This window comes from Callorhinchus milii, unplaced genomic scaffold, assembly GCF_018977255.1.
Source record: "Callorhinchus milii isolate IMCB2004 unplaced genomic scaffold, IMCB_Cmil_1.0 Scaffold16, whole genome shotgun sequence".
Taxonomy (NCBI): Eukaryota; Metazoa; Chordata; class Chondrichthyes; order Chimaeriformes; family Callorhinchidae; genus Callorhinchus; species Callorhinchus milii.
In genome coordinates, this window is record NW_024704757.1 from 6,754,398 (window position 1) to 6,775,098 (window position 20,701).

General features: G+C 43.2%; 1 protein-coding gene across 1 annotated transcript in view; it reads right to left on the reverse strand.

The window, feature by feature from the left end:
- The window catches only part of LOC103186620 (probable helicase with zinc finger domain), a 78,658-nt gene that overhangs the window by 35,683 nt on the left and 22,274 nt on the right, over positions 1-20,701 (reverse strand). Inside the window, exons 15-20 of the mRNA XM_007905777.2 lie at positions 20,086-20,187; positions 18,707-18,885; positions 10,980-11,098; positions 6,016-6,161; positions 4,912-5,059; positions 1,335-1,518 (exon numbers count right to left, since the gene is read on the reverse strand). Coding sequence (XP_007903968.1) covers positions 1,335-1,518; positions 4,912-5,059; positions 6,016-6,161; positions 10,980-11,098; positions 18,707-18,885; positions 20,086-20,187 — 878 coding nt within the window. The remainder of the gene's footprint in view (positions 1-1,334; positions 1,519-4,911; positions 5,060-6,015; positions 6,162-10,979; positions 11,099-18,706; positions 18,886-20,085; positions 20,188-20,701) is intronic.

The following is a 20,701-nucleotide window of genomic DNA, read 5'->3' on the forward strand; positions in this document are numbered from 1 at the left end:
TCCTAGTCCTCACTTTTAAATCTCTCCATGGTCTTGCTCCTCCCTACCTCTGCTCTGCATCAACACTTTACCAACCTGCCCACTCCCTCCATTCAGCAGGCACTGGCCTGCTCCATGTCCCCCACCCTGTTCTCTCCACCATCAGCATTCGGGCCTTCAGCTTTTCTGCCCCCACCCTTTGCATCTCCATTCCACTTTGCCCCTCCTCCCTTGTCTTCTTCAAGGTCCATCTCAAGTCCTTCCTCTTCAACCGTGTCTTCAATCATTTTCCTTCCTCCACCTCACTTGCTCTCCACCCCTCTTGATTCCAGCCCCCAGCTCGGGTGCAAACGTTGTTGAGAGACTAAATCTGTGGACATTGCCAAAGTGTGGCACGGTCACTATCATGGCTATCAGCTCACATCATTCAGTATTGTAAAGGTTTTTAAAGCGAGTGTTTGGAATGTGAAACTCCCTGCCCCAAACTGGCTTTCAGAAAGCCAGTCAAGTGTCCGCCTTCCCTAAAGGCTGTAAAATCCTATCATGCTGGAAACCATGTTGAGACAGGGTCTAACAACAACAAGCATTCATATAGGGTCCTTCACGTGGGGTAATGTCCCGGAGCTCTTGACAGTGGCGGAATCTGACCCCGAGCCAGGGGGAGAGGGAGTGGGGAGGTGACCGTAAGCACCATCAAAAAGTAAGGTCTGTAGGCGGGATTCGAAAGTGGGGAGGGAGGGGGTGAGGTGGAGGGATCGAGGGAGAGAGTTCCAGAGTTTCGGAGCATAGTGGCTAAAGGCACGGCCACCATTGGTTGAGCATAGGGGAGGGGGGACAAACAGGAGGGTCCATCAATTCTTTGCAAAGGGCTTGGACACATGCTTGCAAAAGAATGCCTACTGAAGGGTACACGGGAGGAGGCAGGAAAGTAGGATTAGCCTCAGTGGCTAATGTGTAGAAAACCACCAGCACAGACACAATGGGCTGGATAACCAGGTTTGCACTATAAGAGCCTGAAAATCTATTCTGCAAACAGGAATTATACATTTATAATAATAAATAACAATCCTTGTATTTGATATAGCGCCTTATCACGTCATCAACACATCGCAAAGCTCTTCACAGAATATACTGTAACGTGAATTGACTGTATATTTTATGGACAAAATTTGTATTCACAAATGACGGATAGATGTGAAACATGATCATTAGAAACTGGATCACGCAGTAGCATGCAGGCTCCAGAATATCCTTCCTTCCAGCTTTGTGCGGGTAAGGTTAATCAAACTGACAGATGATTAAATATCCCAGCAACAGCACAGCAACAGCAAAACTCTGCAGACAGCACAGCTCACCTTGTATGTTCAAGATCTGCTCCACGGTGACATCAGTGAGCTTCTTTTTCTGCAGCTCTGCTCGGATTCGCATGGCCTGGTTGGCATATGGCGTCACCATCCCGATGCTATTCTCATCCAGCTTCCCCCAGGCCACTGGCCATTTCTTCTGCAACTCTTCCACTTGCTCAGCCACCTCCAAAACCTGAAACAGATTAAATTCAGCATCAACCTTTCCGTAAACAAATACAAACAGATGCTGGGAATCTGAAATAAAAATAGAAGTGGCTGGGATCAATGAACACTCAGCAGGTCAGGTAGCATCTATGGAGAGAGGAAAGCGAGTTAATGTTTCAGGTCGATGACCTTTGGTTAACACACTTTCCTCTCTCGTGAGATGCTGCCTGACCTGCTGAGTTTTCCCAGTGACTTCTATTTTTATTTCAACCTTTCCTTCCCCTCCCCAGGATTCTCTCAAATCCTCTGAAAGACGTTAGTGCGGGGATGCAAAAAAAACACAATTGCTTCTGAGTGACTAACACAACTTATATAACCGTCACACAGAGTATGTCAGGTTTCAGCTATCAATGTGCTGAGCAGCGGGTATGGTGTGTGTGGAGTAGCCTGCACTGAGAGGTCAGTCACATAGCTACCATCAGTATTGTGGTTTGCTCTGAATCTTAGCCAATCCGCGATATAATAATAATAATCCTTGTATTTTATACAGCGCCTTATCACGTCTTCGAGACGTCTCAAAGCGTTTCACAGAACATACTGTAAAGTGAATTGACTGTATATTTTTTGGGCGAAATGCAGCAGCCAATTGCGCACAGCATCTGTTGTGAATGATAGAAACAGGCGTGTATCTGCTTCTTTTTAAGAACAACACAAAAAAAACTGAACAAAAAGCATAAGAATTTGCTGGCGAAAGAAGACCAAGGTCCATCCAGTTTGCTTTCCACCATCCTGGCAGTCGCTTATACATATCATGTCACAAACTATATGCTATATCCTAAAATATTATTTCCTAACAGAAATCTATTTAATTTGTTCGTGAAAGAATCAACACTTCCTGCTGCCACCATCTCCCCAGGTTCCGTGCATTTACTACTCGCTCACTGAAGTAGTACTTTCACAGATTTGTTCTGAATTTACCCCGGTTCAATCTCAAGCCGTGTCCTCTGGTTCGACTTGAAAGAACTTGACGGTCCTGGGAAGCTGCTGGCTGGGGTAGATTAACCTCCACATTAGTCTTTACTGTACAACATTCACTCTATTTCTAATCAGTTCTATTTTATAAAGCGCTGTTCCAAGACGCTTTTATTTGACACGAACAGCACTATGTAAATGTAATGTTATCATAAAGGTGGTTGTGGAGTTGAACAGAACTGCTGGCAGGTTTATTTTTGGGAATGAGGTAAAGAAACCCATTCTACTGCCTGCTTAACCTAGATGTTGTTAGTAAATCGTTTACTGAACTTCTTGCTACCAAATGAAACAAACAAGTGCCTGGAGGGGCAGATGCCCTTGTTTCTATCCATGCTGAATGTGAACATCAATCAATAAAGTGATATTTTGCTTTCAGGAAAAGTGTGCAGTGGCTAATATTTCACTATCATCTACCCACAAAGCTCTGATAGAATTCTGAACATAAATTTAGGATTTGGTTTTATGTCAAACTACTGTACTTGCAAATTCTACATTTCTGGAAGTAAATACATTTCTACACCGAGTTTTACAGTAACTGACTTCACAAGCGATGGGGATTTTATTGCACAGTGAAGTTTGGTCTGCGCTGGCCATTCTCGTGCTGTTTAATAATATATAATAATCCTTGTAATTGATTTAGCGCCTTATCACGTCTTCGAGACATCTCAAAGCGCTTCACAAACATACTGTAAAGTGAATTGACTGTATATCTTGTGGGAGAAATGCGGAAGCCAATTTTTTTTTTTTTTAAGGAATATTACCTACGGAAAACAAATCCACCAATTGACTGACAACCGGGTTCCTACTTACTGCTAGGTAAACAGAGGCGTGTGGAGTAAGGAAACTTGCCCAATGTTTTGCCCTGCCCGGGAATGAAACTTAGGTCCTCTCTCTTGTGAGGCGAGTGCTCTAACCACTGAGCTACAGGATTCTCTAGCACCATTGCGGGTCAGGCCCACACTCACAGCTGCTGTTGGTTCGGAACTTTACCCCAACATGTGCAGCATTTGAGGGGGTGGGTTCAGCCTCAGGGCAGTGGTCCTCTCACAAAAAGGCAACATAGGAAATGCTAACCGAAAAAAGACCAAGGTTCATCCAGTGCACCTTCCACCATCCTAGCAGTCCCTTGCACATGTCAGGTCCTGAGCTACTCATATATTGTCTCCCAAAATATTATTTCCTAAAAGAAATCAATCTAATTTTCATTTGAAAGAATCAACACTTTGTGCTTCCACTGTCTGCCGAGGGAGCTGTTCCATACATTTACCACTCGCTCACTGAAGTAGTGTTTCCGCAGATTAGTTTTGAAATTACCCCCTTTCAAGGGGAGAGTAAAGGAATTAAACAGAAATCATTGAATAAGCCAGAGAGCAGCAAAGGCAGAGACATGGGAGCTGGCAATAATGGGGGAAAATGTACTGTGTTCAAAGGAGCTAAACTATAAATGGGAGAAAGGAGAAGACACACAAAATGTCATTGGTTAGTGTAACATGGTGAACAACCACAGCACTGTGTCCTGGATGTTGTGCCGATTCAAGTACATTCTGCTGTGATTCGGTTTAGTTTACACAATAGAACAAATTCCAATGCTTCCAGGCGAAAACTACAAATCAAGGTAACAACACAGCCATTAATCATCTCAGAAGCTACACATTGTTCCATGTGACTGAGTATAGTATAAAAACCCCAATCCAGTATATTTCACTGTAAAAGTGAGTATGCATCTTAGAGGAACAAGACTAATGCAGTGGTATGATCAGGATGCTGCTGGCAAACAGAGAATGAGAGATTATGGATAAGCAGCTGAAACAATCTTTATTGCCTTTCTGAAAAGCAATAACGTAGAGTTCAAATCGAGTGCAAGATTAACAATCCTTTATACTAGTTTTCACTATGCCCAAAGTAATTAATCCTATTTTACATCCCAGGAGCAGATGGAAAACAGACTTGGCTATCTTCTGCTCAAATACAGGGTGTTCATAAAGTCCTGTTACCACCACACCCCCAACTCCTCCCTACTGGGCTTTTTTCTTACAATGAATTTTTATTTTCTGTTGCAGATGATTGGAGTGTAACAATGTCTGATACCAGTAACTTCCTTCTCAATTCATCCTTCTTACGGAAGGCTTGGCTCCAAATACAGCAACAGATTATTATCTGCCATGATGCTCACACTTGCACACTGATCCTCTGGATGTCTAAATATAGTTAAACACTTGTACTAAGTACAATTAAGCACTTCTAAACACAATTATTATCAATCTTCCACATGTTTTAGTTGTTGGTCAGTGCACTGTAGAAAAAAACTATGGGGGTAACAGGACTTTGTGAATACAATGGATATTGAACTTGGGATCCAACACAGAGAAGAAAATCATGGTGACCTCACCTCAGCACAGTTGTAATAACTACAGCTGCTTCTGTCCTGTACATCTGCTCCCCAGGCTACGAAGAACGTGAGAGGAAAGAAGTCCTTGTGGGCTGGGTGTTTGCTACTTGCAATCAGGCTTCCTCTGTAGAACAGTTCTGATGCAAGACTGGTGCAAAAAGACAGAAACAGCATAATGAACTGCAACTCACATGGGACAAAAACTTCACAACACGACAGCCAGCTTAATGCTCCACAACTCAACATTCAAAGCACACACCGCGAGGTTTGCTGGGCAACAAGAGCATAAGACAGCTGCTCACATGAGTGGCTTCAGCAAAGTGATAACTCCTCAAGTAACCACATTTAGAGTGGAGAATGATTGCTTCAGGTTAGGCTGAAGATCTCCTCCCTGCATTGCAGCCGCATACCCTTTAATGCCCCAAAACTGCCTAATAGCTTCGGTCTTGCATCTCGCATGCAGACCTGTGTTTTCCAGGTAGAGAAGGTAGTTAAGGGCGGTGAGAAGCTACCCTACGGGAGATGGCGCTGCATAAATGCAAGTTGTTGTTGTCACAGCCGAAAGGGGTGGGGAGGAAAGAAATGAAGGATCTGTAGTTACTGGAGCAAAAGGTTGTTCAACAGTTTATTGCCAATTGACAGGATTTCCACTAAAAGGAGCAATGACCAATACTTCACTGGGTTGACTCAGAGCAGGATTGCTGGCAGATTGTGAGTCATGGCCTTCAGCATAGAAATAGGGGAGAAAATTGGAGGAAATCAAGTGCATAGAATAAGCAAATAAGGGCATCTGTCAATCCATTATAGAGTCCCCAAAATAGATGGCAATTCTAATTAAAATATGGTAAATAAACAAGCCAGCATTCAATCTACCTCCAAACTGTCGATATCGCATTTCTGATAGCAGAACCACAATAGTGTCAGATGATACCCTTTCTGGCAAATTTCAGCTATGATCAGGTGCTAACAGGAACCAGATCTCAGGAACAATTCAAGAAGGTACCATTCAGGAGTGTGACAAATGTACGTGCACATTTCATTACCCAGAATTAAATACATTCAGATGAAACATTCAACACATTTGTTCAGAGATTTGCACAGTACCTGATGATAGCCTCGTGTGATCTATATTGCTCTGATAAGGATACGTGACAGCAGGAGTCGGCTGGGTAGAGCTGTGACAAGCGCTCAATCAAAGAAATGTGCAGGTTTCGTTCTCGAGCAAATTCACTGTACACAACAGGATTAAGCTAGGAGGGAAAATGGAAGCCAGGTTACCATCTTCTAATAACCTTTAATCGTTAGAGTTACTAATTCATACAGAGCTGAACTGATGACATTGTTAAGAATCACAGAATCATATAGCACAGAAGGAGGCCATTTGGCCCATCGGGCTTGCGCTGGCTCTTTGAAAGAGCTACCAATGAGACCCACTCCCCCGCTCTTACCCCAGAGCCCTGCACATTATTCCTTTTTAAGTACCTCTTCAATTCTCTTTTGAAAGCTACTATCGAATCTGCTTCCACCACCCTTTCAGGCATTCCAGACCGCAACAACTTTCCAGGTAAAAAAAATTCTCCTCGTCTCCTCTCTTGTTCTTTTGCCAATTATCTTAAATCCTCTGGTTACCGACCCACCCGCCAGAGGAAACAGTTTCTCCCTATCTACTCTATCAAAACCCCTCATAATTTTGAGCACCCCTATTATAATATAAATTTCCCCACATGGCTGGGTCACAGTAAGGAAAGACCTGTGTCAATATAGACGAGCTATACATACTGTAATAGCTAGACCTCACTATACTTTCACACCTCCTTGCAGGAGAAACAGCAGCAGGAATATCTCTCGGATATAGAATGGTGGAGGGTGTATGTGGGGCAATTAAAATACATGTTACATGCTGTAGAAGGTAACAATTAATGAAGCAAAAGACAAAGTTACATTCATTTTATTAATGATTTAAACTTTTACTTGAATGTGGTCACTTCCCAGATGGCAAACCCTGTGCTGTTCAGAGGGCTGAAGTGAGGCCCTTCAGAGGAAGGAAGCCTGATTCACCTCCCATTCCTCCTCACCCTAAACACGAACGCTCTGCCACAAGTGGTTATTGAGGCCATGATATTGAAAGCATTTAAAAGACAATGAAGTGTGAGCTTAAAGGTCCAGAGAAACAGCAGGGACTTGTGAGGAGCATGGCTGCAGGAGATGAGCGAGCACCAGTTTAGAATCAATAGACTTCTCCTTCTAAATGCAACCCAAAAATATTCAGTTTAATTAGCGTTGTCTCCAGACATTCACATCCATATCTACTGGTTGTCTGTTTATCCAGGCTGTGGCACTGAGCCAGTGAACAGCTCACCAGACAATCTTTACTGCACATCCTGCACTGAGCAAGACCAATGTTTCAACAGACATTTTATCCAATTGTAGCCATCAATTTGTTCACTTGTTGGGAGCTCTGAGTATCAGCAGTGGCTGCTCTTCACTGTGAGAACACTGTACCGTTCAGCACACTTTTACATCAAACACAAAGAAAATCGGACGGCAAGTAAAATTTTTCAATGTTAGATTTAATTAGGTTCAATTAGATAGGTACTTGAAAAGGAAATTGTGGGGGTACTTGCAGGGCTATGGTTAAAGAACAGGGGAGTGTGACTGATTGGGTAGCTCTTCCAAAGAGCTGGCACAGGACGATGGGCCAATGGCCTCTTTCTGTGCTGTAATATTCTACGATTCTATGATTTAAACACAATTTCTTGCAGTTGTACACATCTAAGTCATGTTAAAATCCATTCAAGTGAAGTTGGTTTCATGAACTTGCTTTTTAATCTTGGGAATGTTCTTTCAGGAATTTTTAAATAATTGTGCAAGTCAGGCAACCTAAAATTGAACCAAAAGCATATGCAGCATATCACTACAGCAGCGTGTAATCATCTGGGAATTCTATCCACTTAACGGCTTTCTTTTAGCTCTCAATTTTGCAAAGTTGTGGTGTCAACAAAACTGGATAAGTAGACTCGGGGCCACAGACTGTGATTAATTTTGTAAAAGAGAGAAAACCGTGAATAGATAGAATGGCATAAAACACTGAATGTGAGGACTGCAGGAGATTTATAATTGTAAAAATATGAGTAATTAAAAAAGGAAATATTTTAGTAAAAGTCATGACAATAAATCCAAACTGTCATGGAGTCACAAGAGGCAGGCTCTGACTGATCTGTTGGGTATCTTCACTGTTACACAACCACTGAATGATGGCGATGTGTTTGACAATATATTAACCTGACCTTTTAAAAGCATTGAATTAGTTGCTCGCAGGTGACACCGTGAAGCCAAAGCTCACAAAACACCAGATAAAACTATAAATTGGATTAACTGGGTAGATAACAGGAACCTGGGGAGTTAATGATCAGCCCTGAAAATGTTGCTGCTCTTAAAAAGGCCTGAAAGTATCCAGTGGTGCAAGGAACCTGAACGTTTCACTGGGAAGAACTCCAGTCTTGCCTGCAACACTGTACAGGGCAACCATGCAGCTTGAAACCTTTGGGTCAAAATAGATGTCTTAATTCTCAGTGTCCACAACAAACTCAGGAAATCCCCACACACTACAGAAAACAAAGGTTGGGGTGGGGGGGAGATATACATCACTAGCAACAAATGTCTAACTTTAGCAAAGGGATCTCTAAACAACAGTGATGTCAAACTAAATTTGCTATGGTAATGGATTAGAAAAATTAGAAATAGATTTGTGTGAATGCTATCAGTCCTTCTCTGCGGTTGTTCTGGGCAATATTATCGATGCTCTTTTTTTTGTGATGCTTTTTTTGTGCTTAGTGCAGAGTGTGCTAATTCCACATGCATTAAGATAATGTGAGTTAAGCAATGAATCTGTATTTGTGAGATAGGATAACATTCACCCTGTGTGACAGCTCTGTGGCCAAAAGCCTTACCAAGAGCTTTGTATTCCAATAGGCTCAGCCCTAATGGGAGATTCAACATTTTTAAACCCTCTCGACTTCTAAATATTTCTACACAAATAAGCAGACTTATGTTACCAGACATGCACCAGAACAAAACAGCTTCTGAACAGTTAGTAATTTAGAAATCCCCTTCAGTAGCAATTTTAACGGAGCATTAATATTCCAGCAGAAATGTAGTTGTTATCTTGATGAATATCCTAATCATTCTCTTTCTCTCCATCACAATCAGGAAGGAGAAAGTGTTAGTTGTGATTGAGAGGCGATATATTTCAATACCAATTTTGATTAACAGTTGCAATCAAGCTTCAGTAAGGGCAAATCTCCAGTCTTAAAAGATGAACAAGGGCAAGATGGCAAGGATGTTCTTCCTGCTTAGGTAAGAACAAATTGGACACAGGGAGGAAGATAAATGGAAAGATTAAGGTGGATAGATATGTTAGGTAAGGATATCAAGGGATATGGGGCAAAGGCAGGTAATTGGAGATGAGGTACAGATCAGCCATGATCTTATAAAATGACAGAAGAGGCTTGAGGGGCTGAATTGGCCAACTCCTGTTCCTATGTTTCTAATGAAAAGGTAACCTTCTTCATCAGTGGCATTTCATTTATTCCCTGCTCCCCCCCCACCCCCCACACACACAAAAAAAAAAATCTGTCCTGTTGAGCAAACAATTTAATGAGTATGCTAGAGATTTTCTAAAAGATTTTGCCCAGTTACCCCCAAAAAACAAAGGTAGGCGATATCAAAACCTCCCATCATTTTTCTCATGGCAACGAGAACATCTAACATTAGAAGGCAAGCACACAGGTGTGCTCTTTTCAAAGTCGTGTAGTTTTAAAACGGAATCCAATTAGTTAAGGGAGAAGCATCTTGTGTGCGGATTGAGAAAAATGCAGTGGCTTTCATTAATAAGCCAAAATCTATGTTGGTGGCTCTGGGTTGGATAGGAAATTAGTTTCTGATTTGAGCGATAGATGGCAGGCAGTAAAAGTACAACTTTACAACAGAAATCAGTTGAGTTGGCACTTGAGTTGAAAGAAGTCACATCTAAGCCATGTCCTCCAGCCACTGGGATAGAGCGCTGGCTTCCCTCATCTGGTATATAAACCGTATCAACCTGTCTGCTCCCTCCACTCTGCTCCATGTACCCCGCCCAACCCGGCCCACCATTGCCAGTCTGGCGTTCAGCCTCTCTCCCCCCACCCTTTGGAACTCCATCCCACAGTCCCTTTCCTTTGCTCGCTCCCTTGCTTCCTTCAAGACCCTCCTGTTCATCCGCACCTTTGGCCAAACTTCTACAGCTACCCTCCCTGCCCTCCACCTTTCCTGATCCCGACCCCCAGCTCGGGTCCAAATCCCTGACTGTCCTGCGCCTTGGGACATCTTCCCGATGTGAAAGACGCTGTGTAAATGTAATATGTTGTTGTTGTTGCTAGTACATTGTATCACACCTTGGCAGCACACAGATGGTAATACTGACTTCAAAATTGTAATTGACCAACTTGTGAAAACAAAAAACAAGGCTATTTTTTGTTCAATAGCACAAATAGACAGGAGCATAAACATAACGAGATTTGTCAAACAGAGGTATAGTTTTTCCAAAAGTTATGCTGACTCACTAATTGCAAATGCTAAACAGTTGACAACCCTCACCGTGACAAACAGTCATAAACTGGAAGTTTAATATTGATGACAAATCAAGGAGTAAGGGCCACCAGTCAAGACACGGTGAGCACTTTCCAATCCATCACTCACTCCTACAATCATAGAATCTTACAGCACAGAAGGAGGCCATTTGGCCTAACGTGTCTGTGACAGCTCTTTGAATGAGCTGCCAACTAGTCCCACTCCCCCGTTATTACCCCATAGACCAGCAAATGTTTCCTTTTTGAGGACCTATCTAATTCCCTTTGAAAGCTATTATTGAATCTGCTTCCACCACCTTTTCAAGCAGTGATTTCTAGACCATAACAACTCCAATTCCAGACCGTAACAACTCTAATTCCAGACCGTAACACCTACTTCAAAGCAGCAAAGAACAACTTAAAGGAAAGGCAACCACAAGTAACAGTTATAATAAAATCTACCTGCATCGGATCTCCAGCCAGAACGATTCGAGTGGTTCGATCAGCCAAGCCCAGAGCCATAATAGTTTCACATTCCACAGCTTGCGAGGCATCATCCAGTAAAATATGCGTGAAGTATCCTGTAGTCAAAAAGTGGAGGGTTTAAACTTTGGAACAAAACCCAATACAAGGCAACATGTAGAAATATACACTGCTCTGAGCTGCAGTCTGCAAAGATTGTCTTCCACATTTTTTGGGGGAGCGTCTGTATCCAAACCAAGCTGACGTTTCCATGCATCCCACCTACACATAGAAATTCCAGAGAGTGAAATGCACTCTCTCTCCCTGGAGGGACGCATCCTGCTTACCTAATTCCGGAAAGTTTTAGGCACAGGTTGGCAAGAGCCAAAGCTTGGAGACCCCAGAGCGTGCATTGGGGTAACTGCTGGAGTTTAACTAGCTAAAACCGCAGTTTGCCATTGATATTACTGTCCGGCGAGCTTTCACATTTCTGACAACGGTTAGTCGAGTACACTAGGTTAAATCCTAATTACCAAGTAAACTCCCTTCATTCCAATAAACGCTCCTAAATGCTGGACTTTTACATTGGGCCTGGGCAGAGAACTTTTTCATTGCTTGGCAATGTAGTAGATACATTGAGAAACACAAATCAGAGGATTGATTGCCCTCCTCACTAAGCGTCATTGAGAGACTCATTATATTGAATTGGTTTCGAAACATGACACACACTGTTACAACTAGACAGTGTCACTCAGAGACTTTGGGCAAAAAACTAACATGAGCAATCCATTACCCGCTCCTTGTCAATGTGAGCTTGGACAGGCTCTATCAGTGAGGTTTCTCCAGAGCCTGACCAATACTCTCAGCCAACACATTAATTGAGATAAGTGTAAAGCAGGTAAACTTAGTAGCACTTGTTACCTAGTTAAGTCTCTAGTAGGTTGAAGTAAAAATGATAGCTGTAACCTCCAGACTGCTCAACTGCCAAAGTTATGGTGAATCCTTAGAAATCTGGGTTCGCTTCCCAAAACCCTTGAGTTTCAGCCAACATGCAAAATACCAAGCAGTCAGCTCCCTTGGCCAAATAGTCTTTGCATCAACCAGTGGCAGAATTGATGGTGGCTTCTGCCTCACCAACCTGCACAAATCATTGTCATTGATATTGATTCAAACCAGTTCAAGCCAAGCTCACATAGGAATATCCTTGGTCAATGATGTTTAATGCAGACTTATCAGTCAAGACCTGATCCTGTGCTTGAGGAGGGAGGGAGGGATCCAGAGTGATGATATAATTAGGAACATGGTACCAACACTCTGGCCTTAACCACACTTCCTGGATACCTGTTCCAACTGTTAATTCCTTTCTGGATAAAGAAACAATCATTTCCTGGTATCTGCTCTGAAATTACTCTTTCCAAGTCTAATCGTACATCCTCTTATTACACTGTCATATAATATTAATAATCTTTGCATTGATAAAGCGCTTTATCATGTCGTTGAGACGTCTCAAAGTGCTTCACAGGATATACTGCAAAGTGAATTAACTGTGCACTTTGTGGGTGAAACTAGACAGCCTTGTTGCATCTGAAGGTATTGTTCTGAGTTTACTTTTTCAATCCAGTTTGACATTTTATACACTTCTTTAAGGTCTCTTTCAGGACTGAAGACCGAGCTTAATTAATCACTCCCCATAGCTCATTCCTCTAAACATCCCCGTTGCTCTCCTCTGCACTGTCTTTGAGGCCTGGGCATCCCCTTGTGTCACAGCAACCAGAGCTGTATTCCAGGTGTGGCCTGACCAATGCACTATGCAGCTTGAATATGACTTCTGGGGATCTGAATTCAACTGACCTGGCAATATAGTCGAGCATCCCGTTTGCCTTGTTTATTGCTGCCTCACCTTATTTTTGACGTTGTGAACTTAATATCCCGAGATGTCTTTCAGCTTCCCCCTTGGCAAGTTCTATCCGATTCAAGGAGTATGTACGTTTCGTATTCTCACTTCCTCTATGTAGTACCTCGCATTCATCAGGTCTCAACAAAGCTCTAACCTAGTTCATAATGGAGCTCACATCCAAATACCATGAGTTCCTAATAATGACTGACAATCTGTGAAGCAAGGATCATAGGAACATACGAACAGGATGAGGCCATTCAGCCTCTCGAGCTTATTCTGACATTCTATTAGATCATGGCTGATCTGTGCCTCAACTCCAATTATCTGCCTTTGTCCCATATCCTTTGATACCCTGACCTAACAAAAATCTATCCACCTGAATCTCAGAGAATTTCAGATTTTCAAATGTATATTGTTGCACAAATACTTATGTTATTGTGCTACCAAAACATTAAAAAAAAAGCCTAAAAATACACAAGTGAGTGGCATTTTGGTTTTAATAGTAAGCAGTGTGTATGCTGTTCATTCAGGCAGATGTAGTAGAAAACATGTCAACCATCTAGAAAAGGAAATAAAGGAAAGCGGAACAATGGAGTGGGAATACACACATCAGGTCTTCAACACAAGACACACAGTCACTTTTACATCGATTCAGCCCCATTCAGAAAAAAGAAACAGACTTGACATTTGATTGCCTGATGCGTTTGTAACCCTTGACATAGCGAAGCAATCAAACAATAAAATTTAAAAAAAGCAAAATGTCAACGCACGCCCGTCAGGATGGCATCCACATGATGTTTACATTTGTCGGAGCAACTTTCTGGCTCTGTGAGAATTTATAATAATAATATTCCTTGCAATTGATAGTGAGTTATCATGGCTTCGAGACATCTCAAAGCGCTTCACAGAAATATACTGTAAAGTGAATTGATTGTATATTTTGTGGGCGAAACGCGGCAGCCAATTACGTATAGCAGTGTCCCACAAACAGTTGTGGATTGCGTAACCAAATTATTATTATTTCAATTTTTTTGAGGAAGTATTATGCCCAGAAAAGCGATCTGCCAATCAACTTAGAACTGGGTTCCTACTTACTGCTAGGTAAACAGAGGCGTGTGGAGTAAGGAAACTTGCCTAACGTTTCGCCCTGCCCGGGAATCGAACCCAGGTCCTCTAGTTTGCGAGGCGAGCGCTCTAACCACTGAGCTACAGGACTCCACGCAAATGTTGTCCTGGGAGACTCATTCCCACAACAAAAACAAACATGAGCAAGAGAACTCCAAATTCATTCTGATTTAAAGTCTGCGTACTATCTATGTGCACTGAGCACAGACAGAGATAAAGCCGTGATATTTTATGTAGATGTGTGTAAAAGTGAGCATACACTTCAGTAAGCATTTGGGAATAGAAACAATCCAGTTGGGTGATTATCCAAGCGATTCCTCATTATAATAATAATAATCCTTGCATTTGATACAGCGCTTTTCAAGTCGGGAGAACGTCCCAAAGCGCTTCACAGAAGACACTGTAAAGTGAATTGACTGTATATTTGTGGGCGAACGCGGCAGCCAATTGCACACAGCAATGTCCCACAAACAGTCGTAGATTGAAAATGACCAATTTATTATTGCTTTTGGCTTTGGAGGGATTATTATTAGGCGTGTGGAGTAAGGAAACTTGCCCAAGGTTTCACCCTCTGCCTGGAATTGAACTCAGGTCTCTCGCTTGCAAAGCGAGTGCTCTAACCACTGAGCTACAGGACTCCACATGCAGGCACCACAGTTGGATTTCAAGAATATTGTCACGTTAAAATGATTAATCAAGTCCTTTGTTTCTCCCACACAAATCTGCTGACTTCACTTTTCTAAAGCTCTCACTATTATGGGTCATAAAACAAGCACATGCTGAATGCCATTCAGAAGACACTTCAATGATAATTCATACTTCTTCCCCAAAGCAGCCATTTCCAGATCTGCAGCTGGTAACGTTTTGTAAAAACACACCCAACAAAAGCTGGATTGCTGTTCAAAGAGCCTCTTTTCTTAGGCGATGTGTTTGCTAATTGCAACCAATTTCTCAGTTACAGACACAGCGTGCTCTTCAAATTACCGGCTACATCATAAAATAATCAGAACAAAACAGGCACATTGCATATCAATCATTATAACAAGGACACAGCACCTACCCTTATCACTCCATAGTTTACAGAATTGTTGGATACCAAGTCTAACTTTAACAAAATAATCCCAGAATTTGATACAGTGCTTTTCACACCCATGTTCAATTTGACCAATCACATATTGGACTCAATTCATGTCTTTGGGGCTCCATCCCCTACATCCCATGGGGTTAGAGAGACAAAGAGCTGAAACCGTCAGGAAATGTCAACCCAAACAGACAATTTTCACCCATTGTTTCACTGAAGCAAACATTGTGACGAGGGCTTTAACTGGGATGAAAATTAACAATTGCTGCGCTAATAACTTGCAGTGTGTGATCGTAAGGGTATCAAGGCAAGGGCGAGTAATTGGAGTTGAGGTACAGATCGGCCACAATCTTATAGAATGGCGGAACAGGCTTCAGGGGTTGAATGGCCTACTCCTGTTCCTCTGCTCCCTGGTTTGCTTTCAGGACACAACTGTTGGAACCAACCAACACTAGCATCAGCAGCTCAAGACAGCTCACTGTATTGACTAAAGGCAGCATCAATGTGGGAGCTGAGCACCGGAGAGACATGTCTAAACATTGTCAGAATTTTATAAACAGTGTTAAACGTCTTCACATCATCAGCCTTTGATTTTGAGCAGTGTAAAGCTGATCATCAACAATCCAAGGACAAAGAAAATTGCTTTTGTCTCTAGTAACAGTGCTGCATGCTGCCATTAGCTGCTTGCTTGTACAAAGGCAACATGCTGCTGCTCAGCCCCCCAAAGAATAATCTAAAAGAAGCATTGATTTGTGAGGCTTGATCAATCTTTATTAAGCTGACGCAGCATGGGCCCTGCCAATCAACATGTCCTCGTACTCAGAGGTCAAAACCAGTTTGAATTTGCTAAATAAAGGGCAGCGGTTAAAGAAACGCTTCCTGAATTTATCTGGCAAAAAACGATTGTGACGCCTATTTATCAGGTATGGAAAAAAATTTATAGGCCCGCCTAAGCCAATCTTTTAAAAGGTTCACAAAATAAACTGATATGTTTGCCTCTGCGGTTCCTACCTCTTCACCAAACAATTTTAGATAACATCAGACATCAATCTATCCTGGCCAACAATCTCCCAGGGAAAATTGGTCATTCACATCATGGTTGCTCTTGGGACACTGCTATGCACAAATCGGATGCCATGTTTGCTTACAGATATAGTCACTACACTTTATGTGATGCGCTTTTAAACGTCTCAATCATGTGGCCTTCACACCTACCTTCTGAGTGTCAAAATACACACTCCACCTTACTAAGCCAGTCCGGAACCTTGGCGTCTTGTTTGACCCTCAACTATTCTTTCTATCCCACATCTGCGCCAAGTTCCGCTCTGACGTCCGCTGGGACGTCCTCCCGAAGTGAAAGGCGCTCTATAAATGCAATCTTGCTATTGTTGTTCCCCCACCTCTGCAACATCGCCTGGCTCCGCCGCTGTCTCACACAGTAGGCCGCCGAGATCCTCATACACACATTCATAACATCCAGGCTCGAATACGCAAACTCCCTGCTTGTTGGCTTCTCCAACTCCCTCATCCAGATCTGTGTCCTCTCCCGCACTAGGCTCCGTGACCCTATCACCCCATCCTCGCCCGACTCCACTGGTTTCCCATCACACAGAGGATACAGTTCAAGATCCTGGTCCTCATCTTCAAAGCCCTCCGTGGCCTTGCTCCCCCTTAACTCTGTGACCTTCTAAGTAAGCCCTGCTAACCTGCCCTCTCCCTCTGCTCAGCGGGCTCAGGCCTGCTTCATGTCCCCCGCCTCGCCCGCTCCACCATTGGCGGGCGGTCCTTCTGCCACTCTACTCCCACCCTCTGGAACTCCATCCAACAATCCCTCTTCCCTCCTTCCTCCCCTGCTCTCCACCCTCCCCGATCCCAACCCCCCCAGCTCCGGTCCGAAACAATGATTATCCAGCGCCTTAGGACATCCTCCCAATGTGAAAGGCGCTTTACACATGTCATTTTGTTGTTGTTGTAAATGCAGTTAAAAATTTGTACTGGATACTATTAAGTAATTCTAAATACAATTATCATCAGTCTTCCACATGTTTCAGTTGTTGGTCAGTGCACTGTGTAAAAAAACACATGGGGGAAACAGGATTTTGTGGACCCCCTTGTACAATCAGCTCCTTGACTTTACCTCTCCACCTCTGTGGAGAAACTCCTAACCTCGGAGTGTAAGCCAGTGCCTCAGAACTGCCTCACACTGAGCAATACACCCACACCAGTGAGTCTACAACCTAACCTCCTCACTGACACAGCAAGTTAGTATGCCAACATCCAGTCTGGATCAAGGATTCATTGATTTGCAGCAACATGCATCAGAAGCATATTTAGCTTACACAGTGCACTTTGGTGCTCTTATTAGTATTCCTGTTGCAAGACTCTTGTGACAGCAGACATGCTGAGCAATTGTTGGTTTAAAGTGTACAAATCGAGAAAAAACACTTAATAAATCCAGCCTCTACCTTATCAACTGTCATCACATTTCTACAGGGGGCAGATTAGCTGCTGAGTATTTCAGCCTAACAACAGTCACTGCATTTTCAAAGTAACTTTATGTTTGAAGCGCTTTGTGATCTTGCAACGCGATACAGCCAGTCATACAATCAAACACAAGTGAAAATAATGACAAAGTCTGCTTTCATTTGAATGCAATGCTCCAAGTACCTAGCTTCACAATCAGAAAGCAGTTAAACAGCCTCCAAATGTTCTCAACCTTATTATATTCTGTAAGTACATGGTGTTTCCTCTTTTAGAGCACGACTGAAGGCCTTTCTCTTCGACCGTGCTTATGGGCATCTCCCCCACTCCCCTCAGCTCAGCGACAGGCTCCGCCAAATTTAAGCGCTCAGACGCCGCCCTACGTGAAGGACGCAGTATAAATGCAAGTTGTTGTTGTTATAAAAATATTTGTGAAAAATATAGATATTCTCTACTTGCACTTCATGATTCACTGTGACAATGTGAATACGACAGTGTTTGCCGATTGCCCAGGAATCATCCCTGTGATCTCGGACTTACACACCCATCTGTGGAGTCCATTGCGGATCCGTGACTGTCCAGCACCTTTGACCATCCTCCTGACATGAAAGGCGCTATACAAATATAATTTGTTGTTGTTGCTGCAGTGGTTAGAGCACTCGCCTCACACTAGGTGGAACAGAGAGGACCTGAGTTTGATTCCCTGGCAGGGCGAAATGTTGGGCAAGTTTTCTTACTCCACACGCCTGTGTTTACCTAGCAGCAAGTAGGAACCCGGTTAGCAGTCGATTGGCGGATCGCTTTTCCGGGTTTAATAATCCCTTCAAAAAACTAAAACTAAATAAATAATAATAATTTGGTCACTCAATCCACAATTGTTTGTAGGACGCTGCTGTATGCAATTGGGCTGCCGCATTTCGCCCACAAAATAAACATTACAGTATATTCTTTGAAGCGCTTTGAGACGTTTCAGAGATGTGATAAGGCGCGATATCAAATGCAAGAATTATTTTTATTATTATTATTACCAGGTGACTTTTATATTAGTGTTAGAATGGCCTCTGGTGTTTCCTTTTGAAATTCCATTAAAACTCTGGCGGGCAGTGGGAGAGAGAATTGAGGTGGATTAAGCTGCTGACTCACCATGTTGCAGGTCAGCCTGGCAAAGGTATTTCGCTGAACTCACAGTGGTCACAACAATCCTGCACTTGAGGACATCCTCTTTTCTCGGCAACACAAACGAAGACTGGTTTCGAGCCAGCAGACAATAGCGCTGCACGGTGGGCTGCACGCTCTTCACGCTCTTGTTTTTATGATAAATTCTAAAAGGACAGGAGTCATTTCAGTACAGACTGAATACATTCAAGTTAACAGCACCATCATCGCAAGAGATTAAGTGCAACCACAACAGACCGTAGGATAAGCCTGAGGAGCTCTTCTCCTCTGCAGAGGTATATAAGATGCAAAACAGTGTACAATGTAAAAACAGATCCATGCTTTCAGACACTCCATGGTAGCAGGGCAAGACGGCACAGGATCAGGGCAATTTCAAAACAAAAACTCAGTGCCTTTCACATCAGGCAGGATGTCTCAAGATGCTGGAGAGTCAGGGATTTGGACCCGAGCTGGGGGTTTGGGATCAGGAGGGGTAGAGGGCAGGGTGGGTAAGGGTAGGCGGGTGACCAAAGGTGCGGTCGAAGAGGAGGGTGCTGAGGTGTGCCTTGAAGGAGCCAAGGGAGGGAGAGAGGCGAAGAAACTGTGCAATGGGAGTTCCAGAGGCTGAAGGCCCGATCGCCGATGGTGGGATGGATCGGGCGGGCGACATAGAGGAGGCCAGAGCCTGCTGAGCAGAGGAAGTGGAAAGGTCGATAGGGCAGACAAAGGGAAATATTTAATAACAGACAGAGCAAATTATTTCTCTACACTGTGGTAATTAACAGCTGGAATAGGGCAAACAGGAAGAACAAGAGAGGCCTGGATGATGTGATTTAGTTTTGTCCCAGCATACCCCTCCTCATATCCTCACAGAGTAAAGAAACCTAATTTTAGCAATGTGTGTCCTTCAGTCGTGATGTCTCAGCAGTGGATCACGTGTGGGAATGTTGGTGCTGAGATCACATTTATACCACAAAACCCTGTCCCAAACTACTAAAAACAGAAGTCACTGGGAACACTCAGCAAATCAGGCAGCATCTATGGAGAGAGAAAAGTGAGTTAATGTTTCAGGAAACGTTAACTCGCTTTTCTCGTTCCGTAGATGCTGCCTGAGCTGCTAACTCACTTTCCTTTTTCCATAGATGCTGCCTGACCCGCTGAGTGCTCCCAGCCACTTCTGTTTTTATTTCAGATTTCCTGCATCTGCAGTATTTTTCCTCCTGTCCCAAACAAAACAGCTAAAGGAGTTCATTCCCGCTGGAAATATAAATCCTGGGCAACAGAGGATTAACAATGGGGTTTATGGCAAGGCTAGTGGCCGGAGTTTAACAGTAATGATCATTTCTTACTGCTGGTATTGTCCTCACCTGAGAAGTCTGATATCACTAGCGTCATGTTCAACAATAGGAGAGAGGTAGTCCTTTAGGAATGAATCTGCTGCAGTATCTGAATGCGTACAGAACAGAATCCTGAGACAGTAAGAAATGCAGTACGTCACCTCGATTTGTAATACAACGTACATAACATTTATTCAGTATCCACTACAGCACAATGCGGTACATCTGTATTGCCTCATTTGCCCCTAACCCACACTCTATGACTTCAGACAACCTTGTGGTACTGTACTGAGCCACACAGATCAGGATCACGCACTGATCCCCAGTGATTTTATCAACCTCAGCCAAAGAGAGGAGAGATGACCGTCAAAATTATCATGTCCGATAGCTGGGAGAGGGGAGAGAAAGCTATACTTGTGGAGTCCCATAGCGTAGTGGTTAGCACACTCGCCTCACAAGCGAGAGGACCCAGGTTTGATTCCCGGGCGGGGCAAAAACTTAAGACAAGTTTCCTTACTCCACACGCCTCTGATAAGGTACTATTTCAAATGCAAGGATTATTATTATTACACAAACAGGGCTTCCATTCTGGATGACTGTGCAGTGATCTCTGACGAAAGTGTGCACAAGGGAACCAAATTACCAC